The sequence below is a fragment of the Ictalurus furcatus genome, chromosome 15, assembly GCF_023375685.1.
Source record: "Ictalurus furcatus strain D&B chromosome 15, Billie_1.0, whole genome shotgun sequence".
Lineage (NCBI taxonomy): Eukaryota > Metazoa > Chordata > Actinopteri > Siluriformes > Ictaluridae > Ictalurus > Ictalurus furcatus.
The window spans coordinates 17,448,671-17,468,380 of record NC_071269.1 but is presented as its reverse complement, the minus strand read 5'-3'; the positions used below and the strand labels follow the sequence as shown (position 1 = coordinate 17,468,380).

At 39.4% G+C, this 19,710-nt stretch overlaps 1 protein-coding gene across 5 annotated transcripts in view; it reads right to left on the bottom strand.

Annotated features, from left to right (window-relative positions):
- Positions 1-19,710, bottom strand: part of samd11 (sterile alpha motif domain containing 11) — a 65,391-nt gene that overhangs the window by 22,168 nt on the left and 23,513 nt on the right. For 4 of the 5 annotated variants that reach the window (XM_053642804.1, XM_053642805.1, XM_053642806.1 and 1 more), the window contains exons 4-5: positions 14,175-14,287; positions 2,067-2,159 (exon numbers count right to left, since the gene is read on the bottom strand). In XM_053642804.1, coding sequence (XP_053498779.1) covers positions 2,067-2,159; positions 14,175-14,287 — 206 coding nt within the window. The remainder of the gene's footprint in view (positions 1-2,066; positions 2,160-14,174; positions 14,288-19,710) is intronic. The other variant, XM_053642802.1, reaches the window with a different exon arrangement.

Sequence of the window (19,710 nt, the reverse complement as noted above, 5' to 3'; positions counted from 1 at the left end):
CGGAAACCATGAAAATACGAGTGTGTTAAAAGTGATTGTCAGTATTAACGATCCACACAAACCACATCCTGTCAAGTTGAGTATGTTTAAATACACATTTTTGTTTGACCCCCTAATTAAGAACTCTATGAGGTGGTTCCTAAAAATGACATGTACTAAATAAGTTTAATAATAAGCAATCAAATATGTTTCCCCAGTCATCTTAGAAAGGAACACTGTTAGATTGCTGATTTCTCGCTGGGGAGATCCCCCAAGAACTCTGCAGTAAAGATCAGCAACATGTTGCTTTTATGGAAAATATGGTTTATTTGCAACAGAACACCTGTTGTTGGAGAGACAGAAAACATAATGTCAGGGCTGTCACTGCTCCATGTGTGCTGACTAGTCCAATGGCAAAAGGTTAGTTTGGGTAGAGAACAAAGGAAATTCAGTATTATTGATGCTGATTCATCGCAGATCGCGGGGGATCTTGGCCTCTACCAAAAGGGTGAATTGTAGTAATCAACAACAGTGAGGTTACACTAGCCTGATAACATCCTTGTTATTGAACATCCTGCTTCAAAACAACACTAGGATAAAATCAGAATCTACAGAGATAACCATAAATTACACTTTCAAACACCCCTACAATGGACCATACCATTTCTTAACCGTGAACATTTATTTTGTGAAAAGAAAACTAGGCAAAACATTTCTATGAAACTCTTGTTATTTAAATGGAACTATTATCCGTATGTCCAACTCGTAGAAAACTCTGGAAACTCTTGGAATACTGAATGTTAGCATCCAACTGAAGCATACATGGCATTCGTGACAGATTTTTTTGGAAGGAATAGAGAGAGGGAGTACAGGGTATTTTCAGTTACATACTCATTATGTAGCTAAGGTCCTTGCAAAATTACCCAGGTGGAGAAAAAAAAACTAAGTCCGCCAAAATGTCATTGTATGATGTCATTGTTTATACTTAAATAAAAATTTTGAGGACAAAAAATACTATGCGTTGTGCTACTTCAGTTGTACACTTCATTTCTTGATTTACAATACACTATGGGTAATAATGTCGTGAACTCTAGAGGGAATGTGTTGAGGGTCCACACTACACCGCATATGACACCCATTAAAGTGTGCTACATGACGAGTACGGAAAAAATTCAGACAGGCCTACAATCTATACCTAAAATAGGTGAAGAGTTGTAGGAGTGCCAAAAGTCAAGCACACTACACTCAAAACAAGCAAGACCTACACACAGGGCTGTGCGACATGACAAAAATATCATATCATACTTGTGGATATTTCTACGATGCATGATGCGTATCACGATATATAATTTAGCTAACAAACAGTCTGCAAAACAGTAGTAAAATAAACCAAAATAGATCAAGTTTTAAAGAAAATATGTCAAATCGACAGCATCCATTCAGTACCACTTAATTTGTAATTATTCAAAACGTAAAAACTAAATCACCAAACCAATTACATCTCATATATAAGTGTATCGCATAATCATTTATCATGATATTGATATTATATCGATATATCGCCCAGCCCTACCAACACATGTAATATGGCATAATTCTTATTATCAGAAACATTATGGGTCGTTAGAATGATATCTGAAATGATTTAGATTTAAAGTAATGGAATTTGCGAGATCTCACACAGAAATCCTGTTTTTTGTGAATTAGCTAGCTTTTAGTGTTTATTATTCAACCTATTTACAAATGCTTCGAGCCCTCCCTTTAACAACTATCTCTTACATAATGACCCTTTCAGACTCCACACGTGGACAAAATGTGCTCGAGAAAACACAGAGAAAGTGAGAAGAAATGTAAGTTTGTTTGTATGAACTTGTGCGTATATAATTGGGTGAAGTCCAAGAGGCGGAGGTGTGTAACTCTGTGCCATGGCTACTCCTCTTCTCCTGTGTCACTCCATCCCACCGACTCCCTCTCCTCAATGTAAGGTTAAACAGCTCTGATTACATCGCACCACCTCCTCGATCTCACACTCAAACACACACACACACATACACACACACACACAGGTTTGCCTTTGAGGCGCTTACCTTTGGGAGACACACTGCGGGACTTTTTGCTGTCAGACGGGCACTCGCTGCTGCTGCTCGGGGAATAGGCTCTCTTCTTGCTTAGAACGTCATCTGGAAGAGAGGAGCAGAGCGGAGGAGTTCAGCACCGAGCCCAGGGGAAATAGAGCAAGGCTGCCTCGCTAGCTAGCACACTAGCTACCTGAGTACATGCTGGAGCTGTGGGCGAGACGAGAAGCTGCCACGGCTCTGCCAGAGATGAGAGGGCCCTGTGCCAGCGCCGACGACAAATCTGTCTCTTACCAACGCGCGCAGAGATTCGGTTTCTCTTTCTGTCACTTGCACTCTCCTTCTGTCTCGCACAAACACACTCCCTCCTCTCTCACGCGCACTCTTTCTATGTCTCCCTCTCTTTCACCCTTGATCTCTACGTCTCTCCTAGGTTTACACAACCTAAACCTGGTCTAAAAGTAGTGCACAGACTAAAAAAAAAACACACACAAACAAACAGGAAGGGGGAAAATCAGACATCAAAACACTTTGTGGAAATCCTTATTCTAGTTTTTCAGACTCACTCTGTTTACAGCCCATATAAACCTCACATCTTAGGCTAATCTCCCTTCCTCCGCCTCTCTCCCTTAACTTTCTCTGCTCTCTTTTTCTGTTTACGCCTTCTCTCCCTCTTCCTCTTTCTCTCTCTCACACCCTTTGTGTTGGAGTCCTGAGGCTGTCTGCTCGAGCCCAGCGCAGCTCGTTGCTCATGTCTAGTGTACGATTACAGCACCCTCCTCCCCCAAGAGCGCATCTCAAATCAATATCCTGCTAATCATGCTGGCAGGGGCTGCTGAGAGCGTGGTGCTGCATGCACGCAGGAAGGAAGAGACCGTTTGTCATTGCACTTTCTCTCTCTCTTTCTCTCTCTCTCTCTCCTCAGCTCAAGCTGCAGATACTTCTTCCTCTCTTTCTCTTTTGGGCTTTCATCGTCTTACGTTAATAATAGAAATGTTGCGACAAACTAGCCTCATCAGATCTAATGAAGCACCACAGATGCAGGCTCTGCATCCACCTGGCTGTTCACACTTAAAGCAGACTTAAATAAGACTAGATCCTTAAAGGGCAACAACACATAAACACACTGGACTGCAATACTTCTGTTATCCAAAGGCCACACACACTTTTACACATATACACAGACCGCAGTTCATGGCACTTCACTATTGGTGCCAAACACTGGTCACTGCTCTCTCTCTCCCTCTGATAAGAGTGTCTGAATAAGAGGAATAAAAGGAGAGAGACAGAGAGAGAGAAAAAAAGAAGCAAGGCCATGCATGAAAGGACTTTTGGAGTGGAAGTGCAAGGTCTGGGAGGCTTTGCAAGGAGCGCGTTGCACTAATGATGGCATTTGATGTGTTTCCTGAGATGGAAGGTGGCCTATCCTCTTCTAGAGAGCGAGGGCTTTTTAATAGGCCTCTCTTCTGTGCTTTAGTCACATCACTCCCTTTTTCCACCTCTCTGAATCTCCAACAGTCCTTCCCATTCCATCCTTGAACGCATCGTTTGCCCTCTACTATTTTGCTCGCAGAAGATCGATATTTTTATTTCCATTTTACAAAACTGTGTCGTCGAGCAGTACTGTTTACAATGAACCCAACAAAAGAGCAACCTCTGACAGAGTGGGTGCAAATGAGACGAGTGGGTGCAACGAGAGGAACTTTTAGCATATCAAGAAGCACAGGCTTGCAGAAACAGTGCAATGCTTTATGGTGTTATTACCAAAGATTACTAGTCAATGGGCTGAGTATGTGTGCTCTCCTTCCCTGTCTTTTTCCCTCCGACTCTAAACTCCTAACTCTGTTTTTCCCATTGGGCTTTGCAGTGCTATCTTCATCGCTGTCGCTCCTCTCCTTATCAGACCTCTTCTCCACCCAGCCAGAGCCCTGTGCCTCCTCAATCTCTCCGCTTGACAAAAAGGGCATTGGCCTAAGCTCGGAGCAGAGCCATCCAATCTCATCCATATCCACCACTCATTGCATTCTTATGCAGCCTTGCATAAAACATTCGGTACAGAATCTCTCCAACAAGCTAGACACAAGGCTAACATATTAAAATTCAAAACGATAAATATGTTAAATATGATAAATATGATAAATAAAATTCAAAAAAATATGAATATGTTTACTAAGTTTGAGTTCCCGGTTTATTAGTTACTAGATCAGAAAACCTAATAATCTGACAACTTTAATTTAATGTTATTAAATTAAGATGTTGATTTATTTTCTATAACTGCAGTTCTGACAGTAGTTCTGGCTGTAATTCAAATCACGGGTTTGTATTAACTCGCTTGTTCTAATATGTTACCATTTCTATAGTAACATCTTGTTCACATTGACTTGTATGGTGGACACGCCACATAATCTAAGCTCAATGATAAATTGATTAAAAACTGTGTAATTGAGTCCATACAGGATTTCACAGTGTTTTGGGGTTTTTATTGTGATTGTTGCGACCAAAAAATGCTTGAAATTACTGCGGCTTTTTAAAAAATATTAGTGCTTTTTTGTGAGTTTTTTGTGCTTTTTTTGTGAAAAACTACTTGAATTGGAGAAATTGCAATTGCATGAAATTGTTTTGCACAGTCTTTCACAGTGATGTTTGTTGTTAAATGAGACCTTTTAGCTGTACTCATGCTTGACGCACGTGAACCGAAGAGTTGAATGCACGTTGTGATGATGTCACATCGCAGATCTGCGGAAAAGCTGCACTAATTTTGAAAAATGGCAAGCTTCCTTGATTTTGTGTTTATTTCTGGAGGGACTGGTTATTTAACAAAGAAAAGAGTATGACTGTAGAAGGTTTCTGTAAGGAGATGCTTATGGAAGGGTAAGTCAGTAAGGACAGAGGACTCTCAGTAACATGACAAGCTGTGTGTGTGTGTGTGTGTGTGTGTGTGTGTGTGTGTTTAAATTCAAGTCAAAGAAAGCAGAAATGTTGGGAATGTAACTACAAATGGTTAAAAAGCACTGAACATGTCATTCACTCATTGGCAAATAACTGAGGTATAAAATGAATAAAATGTGCTATTGGAAAATAATAAACTTTGAGTGGTAACAGCCCTCTGCTTCATGTCAAGCCACATCACACCACTCTGCCACTGATTATTTTCCTGTATTACTAATCAGTAGCTACTTTTCTAGTTACTTAGCTAGCTTCTACTTAACCTACTTAGCTAGTCTCATCAGTAGACCTCAATCTATCTCACAACACCACACCGACCTTTTTTCGCAATGTTAAACTCCACAACGTAAATAACCAGAGCTCAGGATCCAACCTCAGACCTTACTGTTGTAAGATATCATTGCTACCCCAATGTGCCAGTGTGTCATCATAAATTCTGTAATAATGCTTAGATATCGTTTTAAATAATTCAGTTAGGAGCACCATTGTACAATACTTAGGATCAAAAGAGCAAAGCATTCATTTGCATAAGGTTTAGCTCCGCTGAACTTTTAGTGCCACATGACGAGACGGATTTTGCCTTCTTTTTTTATCTGGCGGAATTCTCTATTAATCCTTTCATGCACAAATGATTATAACATATCAGCATAAAGAAACGTATCACGATATGTATAACTGCATGCAATTTCCGATTAATTTGGACCCTATTCTACATCACTAAACGTAAGTGACGTTAGCAGGCATCCATGGGGTAAAATGGGGGTAAAAACATTACTACTTGTAATGTGTTTGTAAAGTCATTTACTAAGAATAAGTATAAAAAGGTGGGGTTTTTTTTATTATTATTAAATGTCTATTTGACAGTACAATTGAAAATATAATCTTTTTCTTTTTTCTGTAATTCATGTATGCACTTTATATACAAAAAAAACAAAAACAGAATGATACATGTGCTGCACTTGTCACTGTCATCCATGTTAGATTGGGATACTGAAGTAATAAACTAAAGGTAATGGTGTGTATATAACACTGGAGTGGTTTGGAGGTGACTTACATTGTATATATTTAAACCTTGAATTAAGCGTGAACACCATGCACATAAGGGTAAAAAGGACTTGAAAGGAGTCACATACCATCAGTATATATGCAAATTGTTCGCTTATTATTTACGAGATCAGTATACTGAATGCTCTGACAACTTAGTGGGTATATCCAGGCTGGTGTATATCCTGCTGTGCAAAGGGTAAAAGTAAATATTTATAGATAAATTTAACTAGAGCCAAAGACACTACAGAGATAGAAGTTTGGCTGGCTTTGAGAAGGGCCGAAGCCAAAGGTTGAAACAGCGCAGCGTGCCCATGGCACCGACACAAGACAAGCGGAGGAAGCCGGGCTCCACAGCACGCTCCCTCTGCTTTTAGCACTTGGCCTTCGTTCACATAATGCACTCAACAAAGCAAAGACTGGAGGGACGGCATGCAGAGGAAGAGGACCTTATTCTGTACGGAGACTTGGAGGCGGGCAACAGCGTTCACTCACACACTGCTTCTTCTGTTCCTTTGAGAAAAATTCAATTCCCTACTCAGTGCAAACTCTCCCACTGTCTCCCTTCCTCTGTCCCCCATTATTTTAACTGTGGTTTTCTTAGGGTTTTTTTTTTTTTCTTCATATAAAAGACATTGCCATGCTATATAATAACTGTTACGGTTTCAAAATATATCGTTCCTCTCCGGTCCACACAGTCAATATGATGAAACTAAGATGCCAAAAATAGGCCAGTTTGAATTCCTCATAGTTATGATGTCACTACCATGGATACATCTGCATACGTCCGCCTACAGTATATTTACATATGGCCATTTCTTCAGCATACAACAGCTTGATCTATCAGTTGAGGACGAGTGCTGGTACTGCAGTCTGTAGTAGATCTACTAGACCAGAAGCTGTGGGGAATTTTTTTTTCTTGGCTGTCGGAAAGGAATTGTATCTTTGCATAGCCTTCCAAAGGATACAGACATCAGATAGCAGTTGCTGAAGCTTTTTTTCCACAATGTGTCTGAGAATTTCAGTCTGAGCTTACCGGTTTGTTCAGTACTGCCTTTTTTTTTTGTTTTTTTATGAAGCAACAAAAGTGTAAAAAAAAAAAAAACAAAAAGAAAAAAAAAACAATCCTGCAACTATATTCTACCAATTTCGCAATGATTATTTATCACTTTTCTGTATGAACATAGATTAGGAGGCTGTTTTATTTGGGATACAAATGCACTAAATGTAGTATAGGTAGCACTATACTGTTGTTTAGTGTTTTGGATAGATTATGATTCACTTAAGGTTGTCTATGAGTACATTCACTTCGTATATTTATTTTACTATGTAGCTAACTTTATCTAGCTAGTGGCCTTTTTTATTTTTATTTATTTATTCTTACGCATGATAATATAATATTATGTTTCATCATAGGTTCCCAACCCTAGACCTGGAGTACCCCTGTTCTGCACATTTTCTGAACATAAGATTCTCCATATAAGAATTTTCCCTGCTCCCAACACAATTGATTAAACTAATCAGGTAATTAACAGCCCTAATGTGGGTGTGTTAGAGAAGGTAATTCACTAACAGTGAATATATCAGGGCCAGGGCTGGGAAGCTATGTGTTATATCCTAATATAATGTTTATCTGAGACGTAATGAGACGTAAGAGCCACATGTCTGTACTAAAACGCAATAAGCCATATGTGTGACAGTCTGGGAAAACACATCAGATGTTGCTGTGACTAAATTCTGGCAAACAGGGGGGGAAAAAAGATGAAAGACTAGGTTGGCTAGGTACATGCTATATCAAAATGAACATGAGACATAATCAGTCAGGTTTGTAATCAGATACCAGCTGTCAAAATGTCTGTGATGCTCCTGCGCTCCTTAGTATTTTTGCCTTTTCAATTTTGGGGGCAATTAGATTTAAAAATGTTATTACTTTATTTATAGTACAAATGCATACAAAAGGGTAACATTTCAATTCAGTAAAGACCGTGGTTTTAAGAACTATATATAGTAAAAATGTCAAAATTTCACCACGGGAGAGGTTTTCCCAGGTTGCCACTCATACACAAATTAAAAGCAAAAGACTGAGTAGTCCAGCACCTCTAGAACAAAAACGTTAGAAGTAAACTAAGCAGAAAAATTGCAGCAGTAGTTATATAGTAAGCCCCAAGATCATTCAGCCTGCAGAGAGGAGAGGAGAGGAGAGGAGAGCAGAGGAGAGGAGAGGCTAGGGAAAGAGGGATTTAGTAATGTCTGCCTGCCGCTGCCTGAGGGCCAGAGATCTAAAGGCAGAAAGCCTTTAAGACCAATTAAATGTTGCTTCTTAACACTGTGATGCTCAGATTTAGCACCAAACGGGGAGGACTGGCATTGCCTAGTTCCACACTGCTGCCAGCCTGGGCTCCTGTACTGCTCTGCTCAAAGCCTATAGAAAATATAATAGGCCCTCTCTGTGTTTCTCTCTCCCTTGCTTTCTTTCTCTCTGTGCTTGGGATAATCAGCCTCTCTTTACAGGCACCATAGCACAGTCTCTACTGCTGCTCTTAACCACACTTAACTTCAGTCCCAATTCAATGAAAGAAAAGTGCAGGAAAGTAAGAGGATGTGAGAAAAGGAGAGAGACATAAAGAAGAAGGAGGGATTTATTTGAGAAGGGGGTGGCCTGTTTTACTCCCCTTTCCCCTTTTGCCTCTCTCCTCCTCTGTCTAGCTGTGGTCAGTGACAGGTCGGGCAGGCCAGACTCCTTAATTCCCCTTCCTTATTCCCTTAATCTGTCATCTTTATCAGGCAGGGGAAGTGGCGGGTGATGCGGCGAAGCCACGGCCTCCAATCAATCTCCACATTACATCTGACAGAATGGTGCTAATAACTTATTGATCCCCCTGTTTGTGGGCCTTGGCCGGGGCTTGAAAGGCTACCATTGATTGGCTGTGGGGGGAGGGGGCACCGCATGTGTGTGATGGGGGGGGGTAGACAACTGCGTAGCTCTTTCGCTAGCCCAGAAGATGCAACGCCACCTCCCTCAACTGCCGCTCACCCGCTGAGAGCCTCAGGGGAGTACAGACAGAAAGAGTGAGAGAGAGAGAGAGAGAGAGAGAGAGAATAAATGGAAAAGAAAAAAAAAACACAAAAGCAACACGGATATGGGGGGAAAAAGAAAATTATACCAACAATATATGATAAGAAAAAACATGGAAATATATTTAAGTAGCCCAAAGAGTAATCAATAGAGAAAACACAAATGTTGATAATACAAACAAATTTCATTATTTGGGTCTCCTCTCTCGCGCGCACACACCCAGATTTTAGCAAAAAAAAAAAAGAAAAAAAAAGTACAACACCTTATATGCCTATTACGGGTGCACTAGTTTGACCGCAAAGCAATGTTTAGGAGTCTACACAGGGAGCCAGACGATCTGCTGGCGCCCCTGCCCTCCCCCTCACTTGCTCCTCCTCCCCCTCACCGGGTCGGCCGGAGGGATAGAAAGAGGAGGAGGAGAGAGAGTGCCGCCGAAGCTCCGTCGCTGGCTGAATGGGACTGACGCCTAGGTTGGCTCTCCTGTCTGACCCTCAGATTTAATTAACGGCCCTCTCCGTGGCGGCGGCCAACCAATCCCCCTAAATCCCCCCCCCTTTCTCCGCCTGTCTTGCACGACTCTGCCGCTGTCTGCTCTCCCCTGACACCACGCAGGACTCCAACCTGGCTTTATTTTCTTCCCCCTCCTTCTCCCCCTCTCTCTCCGTCTCCCTGGTTCCGTAACCGCATACCCACGGCAAGTCAGACTTGAAAGGAAGTGAAATAGACTGTGTGAAAGAAACAAAGAATTTTTTTTAAAGCCACTGGAGTCTCCCAGTTTAGCATGGAAAATGAACACTTGGGCCTCCTTTGATCCTATTAGTAGGACAATATTAACATTTGTAGCGCTAACCTTAACACCTACGTGGCAATACAATTCTGTTTTCAACACTAACAGACCCGGAACTAATATTTACGACTAAGAACAAATTAATAGTTGAGACACAGAATAAGCATTTATTATCTGGCAGCCAGATGTCATTTTTTCTGTGTCTATGTATCGTAATTGTTGACATCATCACTTCTTAGAGGCCGTTTACACAACAATGTTTTCAACTAAAAATGGAAAACTTTTTCTGCAGTTTGGCTGTTTGTTTACACGACAACAGCGTTTTGGGGCATGAACACAAACTTTTGAAAATGGGTTTGAAAACGATACTGTTATCGTCTCTGTGTAAACGTGCAAAAATTAATCTGTGAAAACGATGATGTCATGCACACGTGTATTACGTGTTCAGTCCATAGGCATGCGCACAAGTACTTCAATACAATGCGCGAGACATTCACAATTACAATGGCAGAGTACAGGACTGTGTTTGTGCTGCTCAAGATTTTGACTTTATTGCCGCTTCTCCAGCAAAGTGTAGATTTACTGCATCACTACTACGACCAGCGGAGACGCATTTGTTACATACGCCAAATTATTAACCCACATCTACGCCGATGAAGAGTATTCAAAATCTTATAAATTTTTGTAAAAATTTTGTAAAATCTTTGTAATTGTCTGTTTTGGAGTATATCATGCTAAATATCTGGAGCTGACTCCACATCCTGTGATATGAAAAGTGTCACCTGTGATGTGAAATCACTGTCAGTGATTTCAGCGATCACGGTGTGGTCACCGTGAGGAAGGGAAACCCTTGAAACCTATGGCAGAAACATAAAAGGGAGAAACTATACTTTTTAACTTTTTAACGTTCAAAAAAAGACACTCTTTTACCCACTTTCTTTGTCATTTCCTTTTTGGGGTTTCTTCAGCACAAATCATCACGCAAACAGCTCACACCGCTTGTTTTGCGAGTGGTTTTCGAGTCAAATAACTGTGTCACTTCTTGCATGTGTTCGTGACAAAATGTAGTTTGGACACCAGATACAGTTGTCAGGTGACATAGTTGTCAGATTGTGTAGCGTGTGACCCCCTGTCGCTGAGCAATCACGTAGTGTGAACACCACAACGACTTGTGGCCGTTTACAAGAAAGCAAGTCGTGTAGTATGAACAGCACAGCGATCTGCCGACGCTGAAAGTCGTGTAGTGTGAACTTGGCTTTAGGCTCCTCTCCCACTGTCCTGACCTGCCCTCATCTGACCCTTGACCTGACCCAGGGACAAAGCTCTATTTCACTTGCAGACAAGATTAAAGGCCTGTTCACACCATCACACCAGGATGTTTTTCGCAGCGCGTTAAATGGTCCGTTTAACGCCCAAACGGCTGTCAATGGGAGTGTTCACACCCACGCGTAAAAGGCGCGTGTCCGTTTTAAAAGTTGGCCGACCAATGTGATGTGCCCGGAGCCGCTGAATTTACATAAAACTACGACTTGGTGGCGTTCAAGTACAAAACTGACTTGCTGACAAAGAAGAAGCCGAAGAAGAAGTCGGAGAAGAAGCCGAAAAAGAGCAAGTTGAATGTTGAGCTGCTGGTGTCGCCGAGAGCTTTATGATAAACACAACAGCGACTACAAGAATAAAGAAAGAAAGAGGAGCGCAGAGAGCAATGAAGAGAGCGCTCTCTCTCTCTCTCTCTCTCTTTATATATATATATATATATATATATATATATATATATATATATATATATATATATATATATATATATACGTATGCATGTATGTGTATGTATATATATATATATATATATACACACACACACACACACACACACACATATATATATATATATATATATATATATATATATATATATATATATATGTGTGTGTGTGTGTGTGTGTGTGTGTGTGTGTGTAATTGCAAGTACCTTTAACTTAATTGATGAGAACTTCATGACTCATTTATTATGTTGTGGCTATTTTTTGAACGACACTGAAATGCAAGCATATATTTAATTATTTCAGTGTTGCTTTCTACACTAAATAGGACTGTTTGGTTCTTTGTCTCTTCCCTGTAAATATGCAAATGATAATCCACTGATTGATAGTCCATTGTATTTATTTTGCACCTGGCATATATACATATATATATAAGTATTCTTCACTTCTTATTCAAATAGCTATCTGCCCCATTATTGCGTCGTTGTATTATCATATTGACTACAAAACAAGACTATTCATATTCAACATTTTATTAATTTGCAGGAACATTAACATTTTTGAGCACAACAATAGTTGCCTCATACCCAATCCCTCCCCTCCAAAAAAAAATAAGTATGTGAATGCTATTGCTGTGATTTTGATATAATTCAAATCATTAATTATTTAAAAAGAGTATATTGTTTTAAAATTAGAACTTTAAGGACTGAGCTTTAAAGAAGTATTTGTTGCAATGGCCAATTCACCAAATACCGTACATTACCATACATAACATCCATTTTCAGTTAGCCCGTTCGCAAAAAGTGTGTGAATGGCTTTTAGCAAAGACATATATACTGGCTCTCTTCTTCTTTTCAGTGATAAGCGTATGTCAGAAACGGAAAGTTGTGCAGCGCCACCTTGTGTAGTGGGGTATTTCTGCTTTTCAATAAACACCATCTACTGTCAGGAAGTGAATTTGCACTTTCATTCAGCGCGTCGCCCGCGTTTTACGTGTGGGTGTGAAGCCAAAAAAAACACATCGAAAAACGGACCGGTGGGTGTGAACGGGCCTTAAAGAAGCGATTGGGCTGGGTTCTTAACAGACATGAAAACACAAAAAGGGACAGAAGTTTATAAAAATTTTTCCCTCAACAAATCATGACTCAGACCTATACATCCAAATCCAGCCCCCACCCCCAAGATTTTGCATATTAGAATATGATAGGCTCTTATATTTTATGATGCAACACCGCTAGTCACATACTGAGTACAAATTCAGATTTTAATAAGATTCTCAGCCCCACCTTGTTTCTTTAAAGAAAATAAGAACTAGCAATTCATTTCTTGTTTTGACCAGAGTGCACAATCCAAAGTGCGCACAAAATTAAAATAACATTCTACAAAGTTTTCATAATTACACTTAAGGAAAAGTAGTCTTTTGAAATATCCAGCATTTAAACCTGCTTCCAGACCATGAAGATAACTTTCCCTATAATCCTCTATAAATCATTGTGCCAAGACTGGAAAAATGCCATAATAAGACATAATGACAGTATTATAAGACATAGGCTATTAAGTATTATTGATTTATATTCTGCCTTTCGTATAAGTAAATGTTGAGTTCTATCAGTTTTAAAGATTTTGTTTTGTGTTATTATTTAACCACAAATATTTAGGAATACAAGGAGATAACATCAATATTGTGATCAATTATCTCACAATACACTTTTCTGAGATATTGCCAGTATTGTGTTATCTTTTTTTTTAAATAACATTTGAAACATTTTTCAGTACAAACAAGGAAATGAGTATACATGGAAAACAAGGAAAGCAAGAGAAGCAGCAGACTTAAGAGGGTGGAATTTCATACTGACTCGTTAAAACTGTCAAATGTTTCAGATCTTTTTCCTTCTTATTACACAGTGTTACTTTTAAATATTATAAATACAAAAATAATACTTACAATTTTTAGTATTAAAAAGATTTGTAATTTTCTAGACATTAAATAAAAGTATCACCAAAGTATCAGCTTTTCATAGCTATTTCTTTTGCTAGCAGTTTGTTAGCCAACCATTAAATAGTATGTATAAATGTATAGTGATATGATATTTTTTGCCATATTCTCCACCCCTAGTTATGAATATGTTTTATAGGAATAGAAAAAAGTAGTGAAATATAATGCACATTAAAAACCACCCACAGGTGGTTGTAAGTTTAAAGTTTAGCAGTATAGCAGGAGGAAAAAACAGGATTTAAACACAACACATTGTTTAGCATGGTTGTTTAACCATGTGAGGAGACAAATAGGAGATAGCATTAATTAATGGTCTAAAGATGGACACAATTGGGATGAGTAATGAGCTTACATTGCCCAATTAAGCAAATTAACATTCAGATATTGGAGAGGCTTAATCATTATATTAACAGAGAAGGTTAAACCTTTTCACTAAAGAGAGAGACAGAGACAGATCTACCTGTAGTTATTGACTGAGCTCACAGAATTTTGAGCTCAAGGTGTGTCTTACCTGAGTGTGTGGAGGTGAGGCTGATGTCAGAGCAGGGCTGGCCCTCAGGCATGCCGTGCTGTCGGGTGTGGTGAAGATTGGAGATGATCGTTGAGAGGTCACTGTCACGACTGCTGAGAAAGATAAAGAAAAAGAGAAAGCGGGAACGAGACAGTGAGTAGCAGCGGGGATTTCTAATCTCACACATAACAAAGCGACACTTCACTCAGAAACTAACCACAACAACACGGAGAAATGACTCACAGCATGCACGGCACAAAAAGGAAGTCTAAACATCTTACATTACAGCTGTCTTTTCAATTATTACAAAGTCTCAACATGCTACAAGATACATGATCAACCCACCCAGCTTGAAGTAATAAACGAAACAACATTTACATGAGACTCAGCATACCTTCATCTACAGCAGCAATATACAAAGTTAATAAAAAAGTATCACAACAATCCCACAGTCAACACCCACAGACACTTTATAAACACCTACACCACAGACGCACAAAGCCTTAGTGCTGGTCTTGCAGAGCGCTGAGGTTATCCGTAACAGGCTTCCTCTCGTCAAGTAGAACCCTGTCCCTGCCGCCAGCCCGTTGTCTTTTGGATTTAAAGTGTATAATAAGCCATGACAGGTTCCTGCATCAAGCAATTTCAACTCTCATCCTGTCTCATCTTCAGCCTTAAGATGTTCTAATAAACACATTCAGGGCTCCTAAGCAGTTTAGGAGCTTAAATGAAGTGATTATGGTTTTTAGTATCACCCGTCTGAAATGAATTAAGAGACACAGACAGTGAGCCAGGATAAACCATCGGAGGTAGCTGTCATTGCACAAAGGCAAACTGATAAGACTTGAATAGAAGTCTCAAGGAAGAAGAAGCAGGCTCAAGGGGTATAAATATCTGTTGAACATGGCTTTTAGGAATTGTTAGAGAGGCCACAATGAGACCATATGTCTGTTTACTAGAGTTATACATAACTACAGCACCCGAAAAATTTGGGATTTTAGCTAGCATAGTACAAATGGAACACTTTAAATGCTATCATATTAATCAGGTCTTCATCAACATCTATGGTACGTATATGAGGGGTTTCAAACTCATTTTAAGTAACAGGCCACATTACACCTAGTCCAATTTCAAATTCGGCCAGCCCGAAAAAAATGGGCTTAGCGACCAAACACATGAACAACAAAACTTAAATGTGTTCATTTTTCAGCGTTTGTTTGAATGGTATGTTCCGAATGCATAAACCAATTGAGCATGAGTTTATCACCTACAAAACAGACGAGCAGACTGCAATTCATTACATCACATTTTTAGCTTGCTAATACAGAATTACATAACTTTTTGTCAGTGGCTACTTACAGTAGAGTTTATTGCTCCATTTTGACCGCTAATTGAATAACAGAACGCAGCTATTTTATTAAAATCTTCAATTCAATTCAATTATGGTCCACAAAACAATGTTAACTTAGAAAATTGATTCTTAGCTCAATTGGTGGGTAAGATTAAAACCTTTATTGGGTCAGTCCTTGCCCTCAAGCCGTATGTTTGACACCCCTTGGTCTAAATATAACTACAGTGAAACTAATGACACTAATAGGAAAGTAATGCACTTTTCTGAGACTTTACTCAACAAACTGCTTAATTTCTGCTAATGATTGACGGACTAATTGCAGTAAATAATACAAGACAGACCCCCCTTCCAATCCCATAACCCTGCTTTTTTCTGTCACTCATTGCACTTTCTTTTTTATTCGATACACTACACAGATCAGACATATGAACTTTTCCATCTACCCCCCTCCCTCTCTTGTCCTCTTCCTTAACCCAGCACATTATTAACTCCACTTGGGCCAATAATGAACCTATTGAGAAGGATAGAGGAAGTATGTCATGAGCGTATTTCAAAGCAATCTGATTATAACTCTGATCACCTTATGTAGTATAACAATGTGGAATAGCCGATTAGAATTTAGCCAGCCATCAGACTCACATCTCTCAGCGCCTGCCAGGCTGAGGCCCACGCTCACGATTTGGGAGGTCTCTGCAGCGATTTTAACGACCCGTCGCCAGCTACAGCGGCTCGTCTCGCCACCATTTTGCCGTAGCAGGCCGGTGGCCCCGCTGATTGTGGCAGCTGAAATGCTAGTTTTACAGTGTTCAGATTACAGGCTGCTCCCCCGTAATGTCAGCCTGTCACGCTTTCAGCACGGCTACAGACAGTATGCCACAGGCAAAAGGAATTTCTTCTCATTCACCAAGCTGGCCTGACAATTCACTCGTCTTTCAGCTTGAGCTCAGAACATTACTGATCATACCTGCCACTGCCAGTTTCCCACAATGACCAGTGTGTGAATGGAAATTCCATTAGCATAAAGCAAACTATAGTTATGATTTAAAAATAGAAACGAATTAATATTTGGGAACAATAACAATGATGACACATTGGTTATTATTAACTGGTTATAACTGGGTTAGGATTGGGTTAAATTTTTTTGTGATTATTTCAAAGTGTTTCAAATGAGATACAGTACGGTGAAACTGAAAAATATTATTGTTCTTGTGTTCATTTGATTTTGTTGTGAACACAAAGCTTGGAAAAAAAAACATTCACACACTTTATACAGTATTGGATGTCAAGTGTCTTCAGAAGATAATTTAGAAAATTGGAGTCTCCTATCCTATAACTTTGTAATCTTTTTGAAGTTATCACTGAACTAAGAAGTTATTTAAATCAGTGGTCTCCAACATGCTGCCTGCAAGCACCTGGTAGCCCGCATGTAGTCTGTGAGTTGCCTGCCAAGCGCGTTCTATAAATAGGCTCAATTTTAATTATTGATTTTAGGGTTATTTATTTATTTATTTATACTTACAAAAAAATGAAAAAGTGTTAACATTTCATATATCAATAAAACATCAAAATAAAATCATCATTTAAAAATGTACATATTTAGAAGTTTACCCATGTTATTGTTAAGGTGAACTCAACTATTACCAAAAAAACAACAAAGGATTAATTATGGCTGATAGTGCACCAGGTCCTGCAAAAAAGAAAAAGACTAATTACTTTAACGAGGAGTGGGAGACAGATTTTCTCTTCACAAATGTCGAAGGCAAAAGTCTATTCCTCATCTGTGGGGCTAGCATCGCCGTATCCAAGAGGCACAATGCAGAGAGACATTTCACCACAATCCACAAGACGTTCAGTTGCAGTTATCCACCAGGTACATCACTTAGAAAAGCAAACGTAAACGAGTTGAAAGCAACATTAAGCAGGCAGCAATCTTTTTTTTAACCAGACCCGCTACGGAGTCGGTTGCACAGTTCGGTTCGGTTGCACAGGCTGCAACCGAAGCTTCGTTTAGGGTTGCTCATTTTTTGACAAAACACAAAAAATCCTTCTCGGATGGTGAAATTGTCAAGGGAGCAATGACTGTGATAGCAAATGCGCTGTTTAAAGATCACAAGAACGGAGATCAAATCACGTCTGCACTCTCTGACGTTCAACTCAGGGCAAACACAAAATTTCAATACATTTTCCTGGATTTTTTCCAGGATTGGTTGTTTAATAAAAAGAATATTAAAACAGATTGTGGGAAATCATTAACATTTTTTTAATGCCAGGATATCAAGATATTTCATTATCCCTTTGACATAATGATGTTCACTGAAAGTTTAAAAAAGCACCATTGCGTTTATATTTATTATATTTATAACAAATGATATATTTTTTGAGTATATCGAACAAGTAGCCTTCTAGACTATTTTATCCCTTCAGGGAGCCCTCGCTCACAAAAAGGTTGGAGACCCCTGGTCTAAATCATGTATACTCATTCCAGGCACTTTATCAGTATTAAAATATTTTCTCCTCATCAATTAATCTAAAAAAAAAAAATGTATCTCCATAAATCAGTGATTATATATACAGTGCCCTCCACTAATATTGGCACCCTTGGTAAATATGAGCAAAGAAGGCTGTGAAAAATTGTCTTTATTGTTTTAACCTGTTGATCTTCTGTTAAAAAAAAACACAAAAATACTCTGCTCTTATGGATATCAAACAATTGCAAACACAACACAGGTTTATTTAAAAAAAATTGTTAAATATAGGTGTGAAACAATTATTGGCACCCTATTGAATTCATATGAGAAAAATATATTTGAAGTCTATTCCCATTGATATTTTACATTTTTTTAGTACACCTGGGTAACTAAGAACAGGAAATTGTTCAACCATGACTTCCTGTTTCACAGGGGTACAAATATGAGGTAACACGTAGGCCAAATTCCCTTAGTCATTCGTCACAATGGGTAAGACCAAGGAATATGGCTGTGATGTGCGGCAAAAGGTTGTTGAGCTTCACAAAATGGGAAGTGGCTATAAGAAAATAGCACAAACATTGAACATGCCCATTTCCACCATCAGGGCAATAATTAAGAAGTTCCAGTCAACTGGAAATGTTATGAATCAACCTGGAATTGGACATGTGTCTATATTGTCTCAACGCACTGTGACGAGGATGGTTCGAGTGGCCAAAAAATCTCCAAGGATCACAGCTGGAGAATTGCAGAAGTTAGTTGCGTCCTGGGGTCAGAAAGTCTCCAAAACTACAATCCGACGTCACCTACGAACTTTCCTTTGCTTTTACACTATCTGTTGTTACCCCGATGAGGACAGGTTCCCTTCTGAGTCTGGTTCCTCTCAAGGTTTCTTTCTCATAACATCTTAGGGAGTTTTTCCTCGCCACTGTCGCCACCGGCTTGCTCAATTGGGATAAATTCACACACTTAAAATCTGTATCCTGTGTTTATATGTTTCTGTAAAGCTGCTTTGAGACAATGACCGTTGTAAAAAGCGCTATACAAATAAAATTGAATTGAATTGAATTGAACCTATATCACCACAAGTTGTTTGGAAGGGTTTCAAGAAAAAAGCTTCCACTCTCATCCAAAAACAAACTCAAGCACCTTCAGTTTGCCAGACACTACTGGAACTTCTAATGGGATCTGGTTCTATGGTCAGATGAAACCAAAATAGAGCTTTTTGGCAATAAACACCAGAGGTGGTTTCAGCGCACACAGAGGGGTAGGAATATGGAAAATGGGCCATGGTTGGATCTTCCAGCAGGACAATGTTCGTACATCAAAATCAACACAAAAATGGTTTACTGACAACAAAATCAAGGTCCTGCTGTGGCCATCCCAGTCCCCTGACTTGAAACCTACTGAAAGCCTGTGGGGTGAACTGAAGAGGAGAGTCCACAAGCGGGGACCTTGAAATTTGAAGGATCTGGAGAGATTCTGTATGGAGGAATGGTCTCAGATCCCTTGCCATGTATTCTCCAACCTCATCAGGCATTATAGGAGAAGACTCAGAGCTGTTATCTTGGCAAAGAGAGGTAGCACAAAGTATTGACTAAAAAAGTGCCAATAATTGTTGCACACCCATATTTAACAAAGAAATTTTTTGATAAACCTGTGTTGTGTTTGCAGTTGTTTGATATCCATGAGAGCAGAGTATTTTTTGGAATTTTGTGAT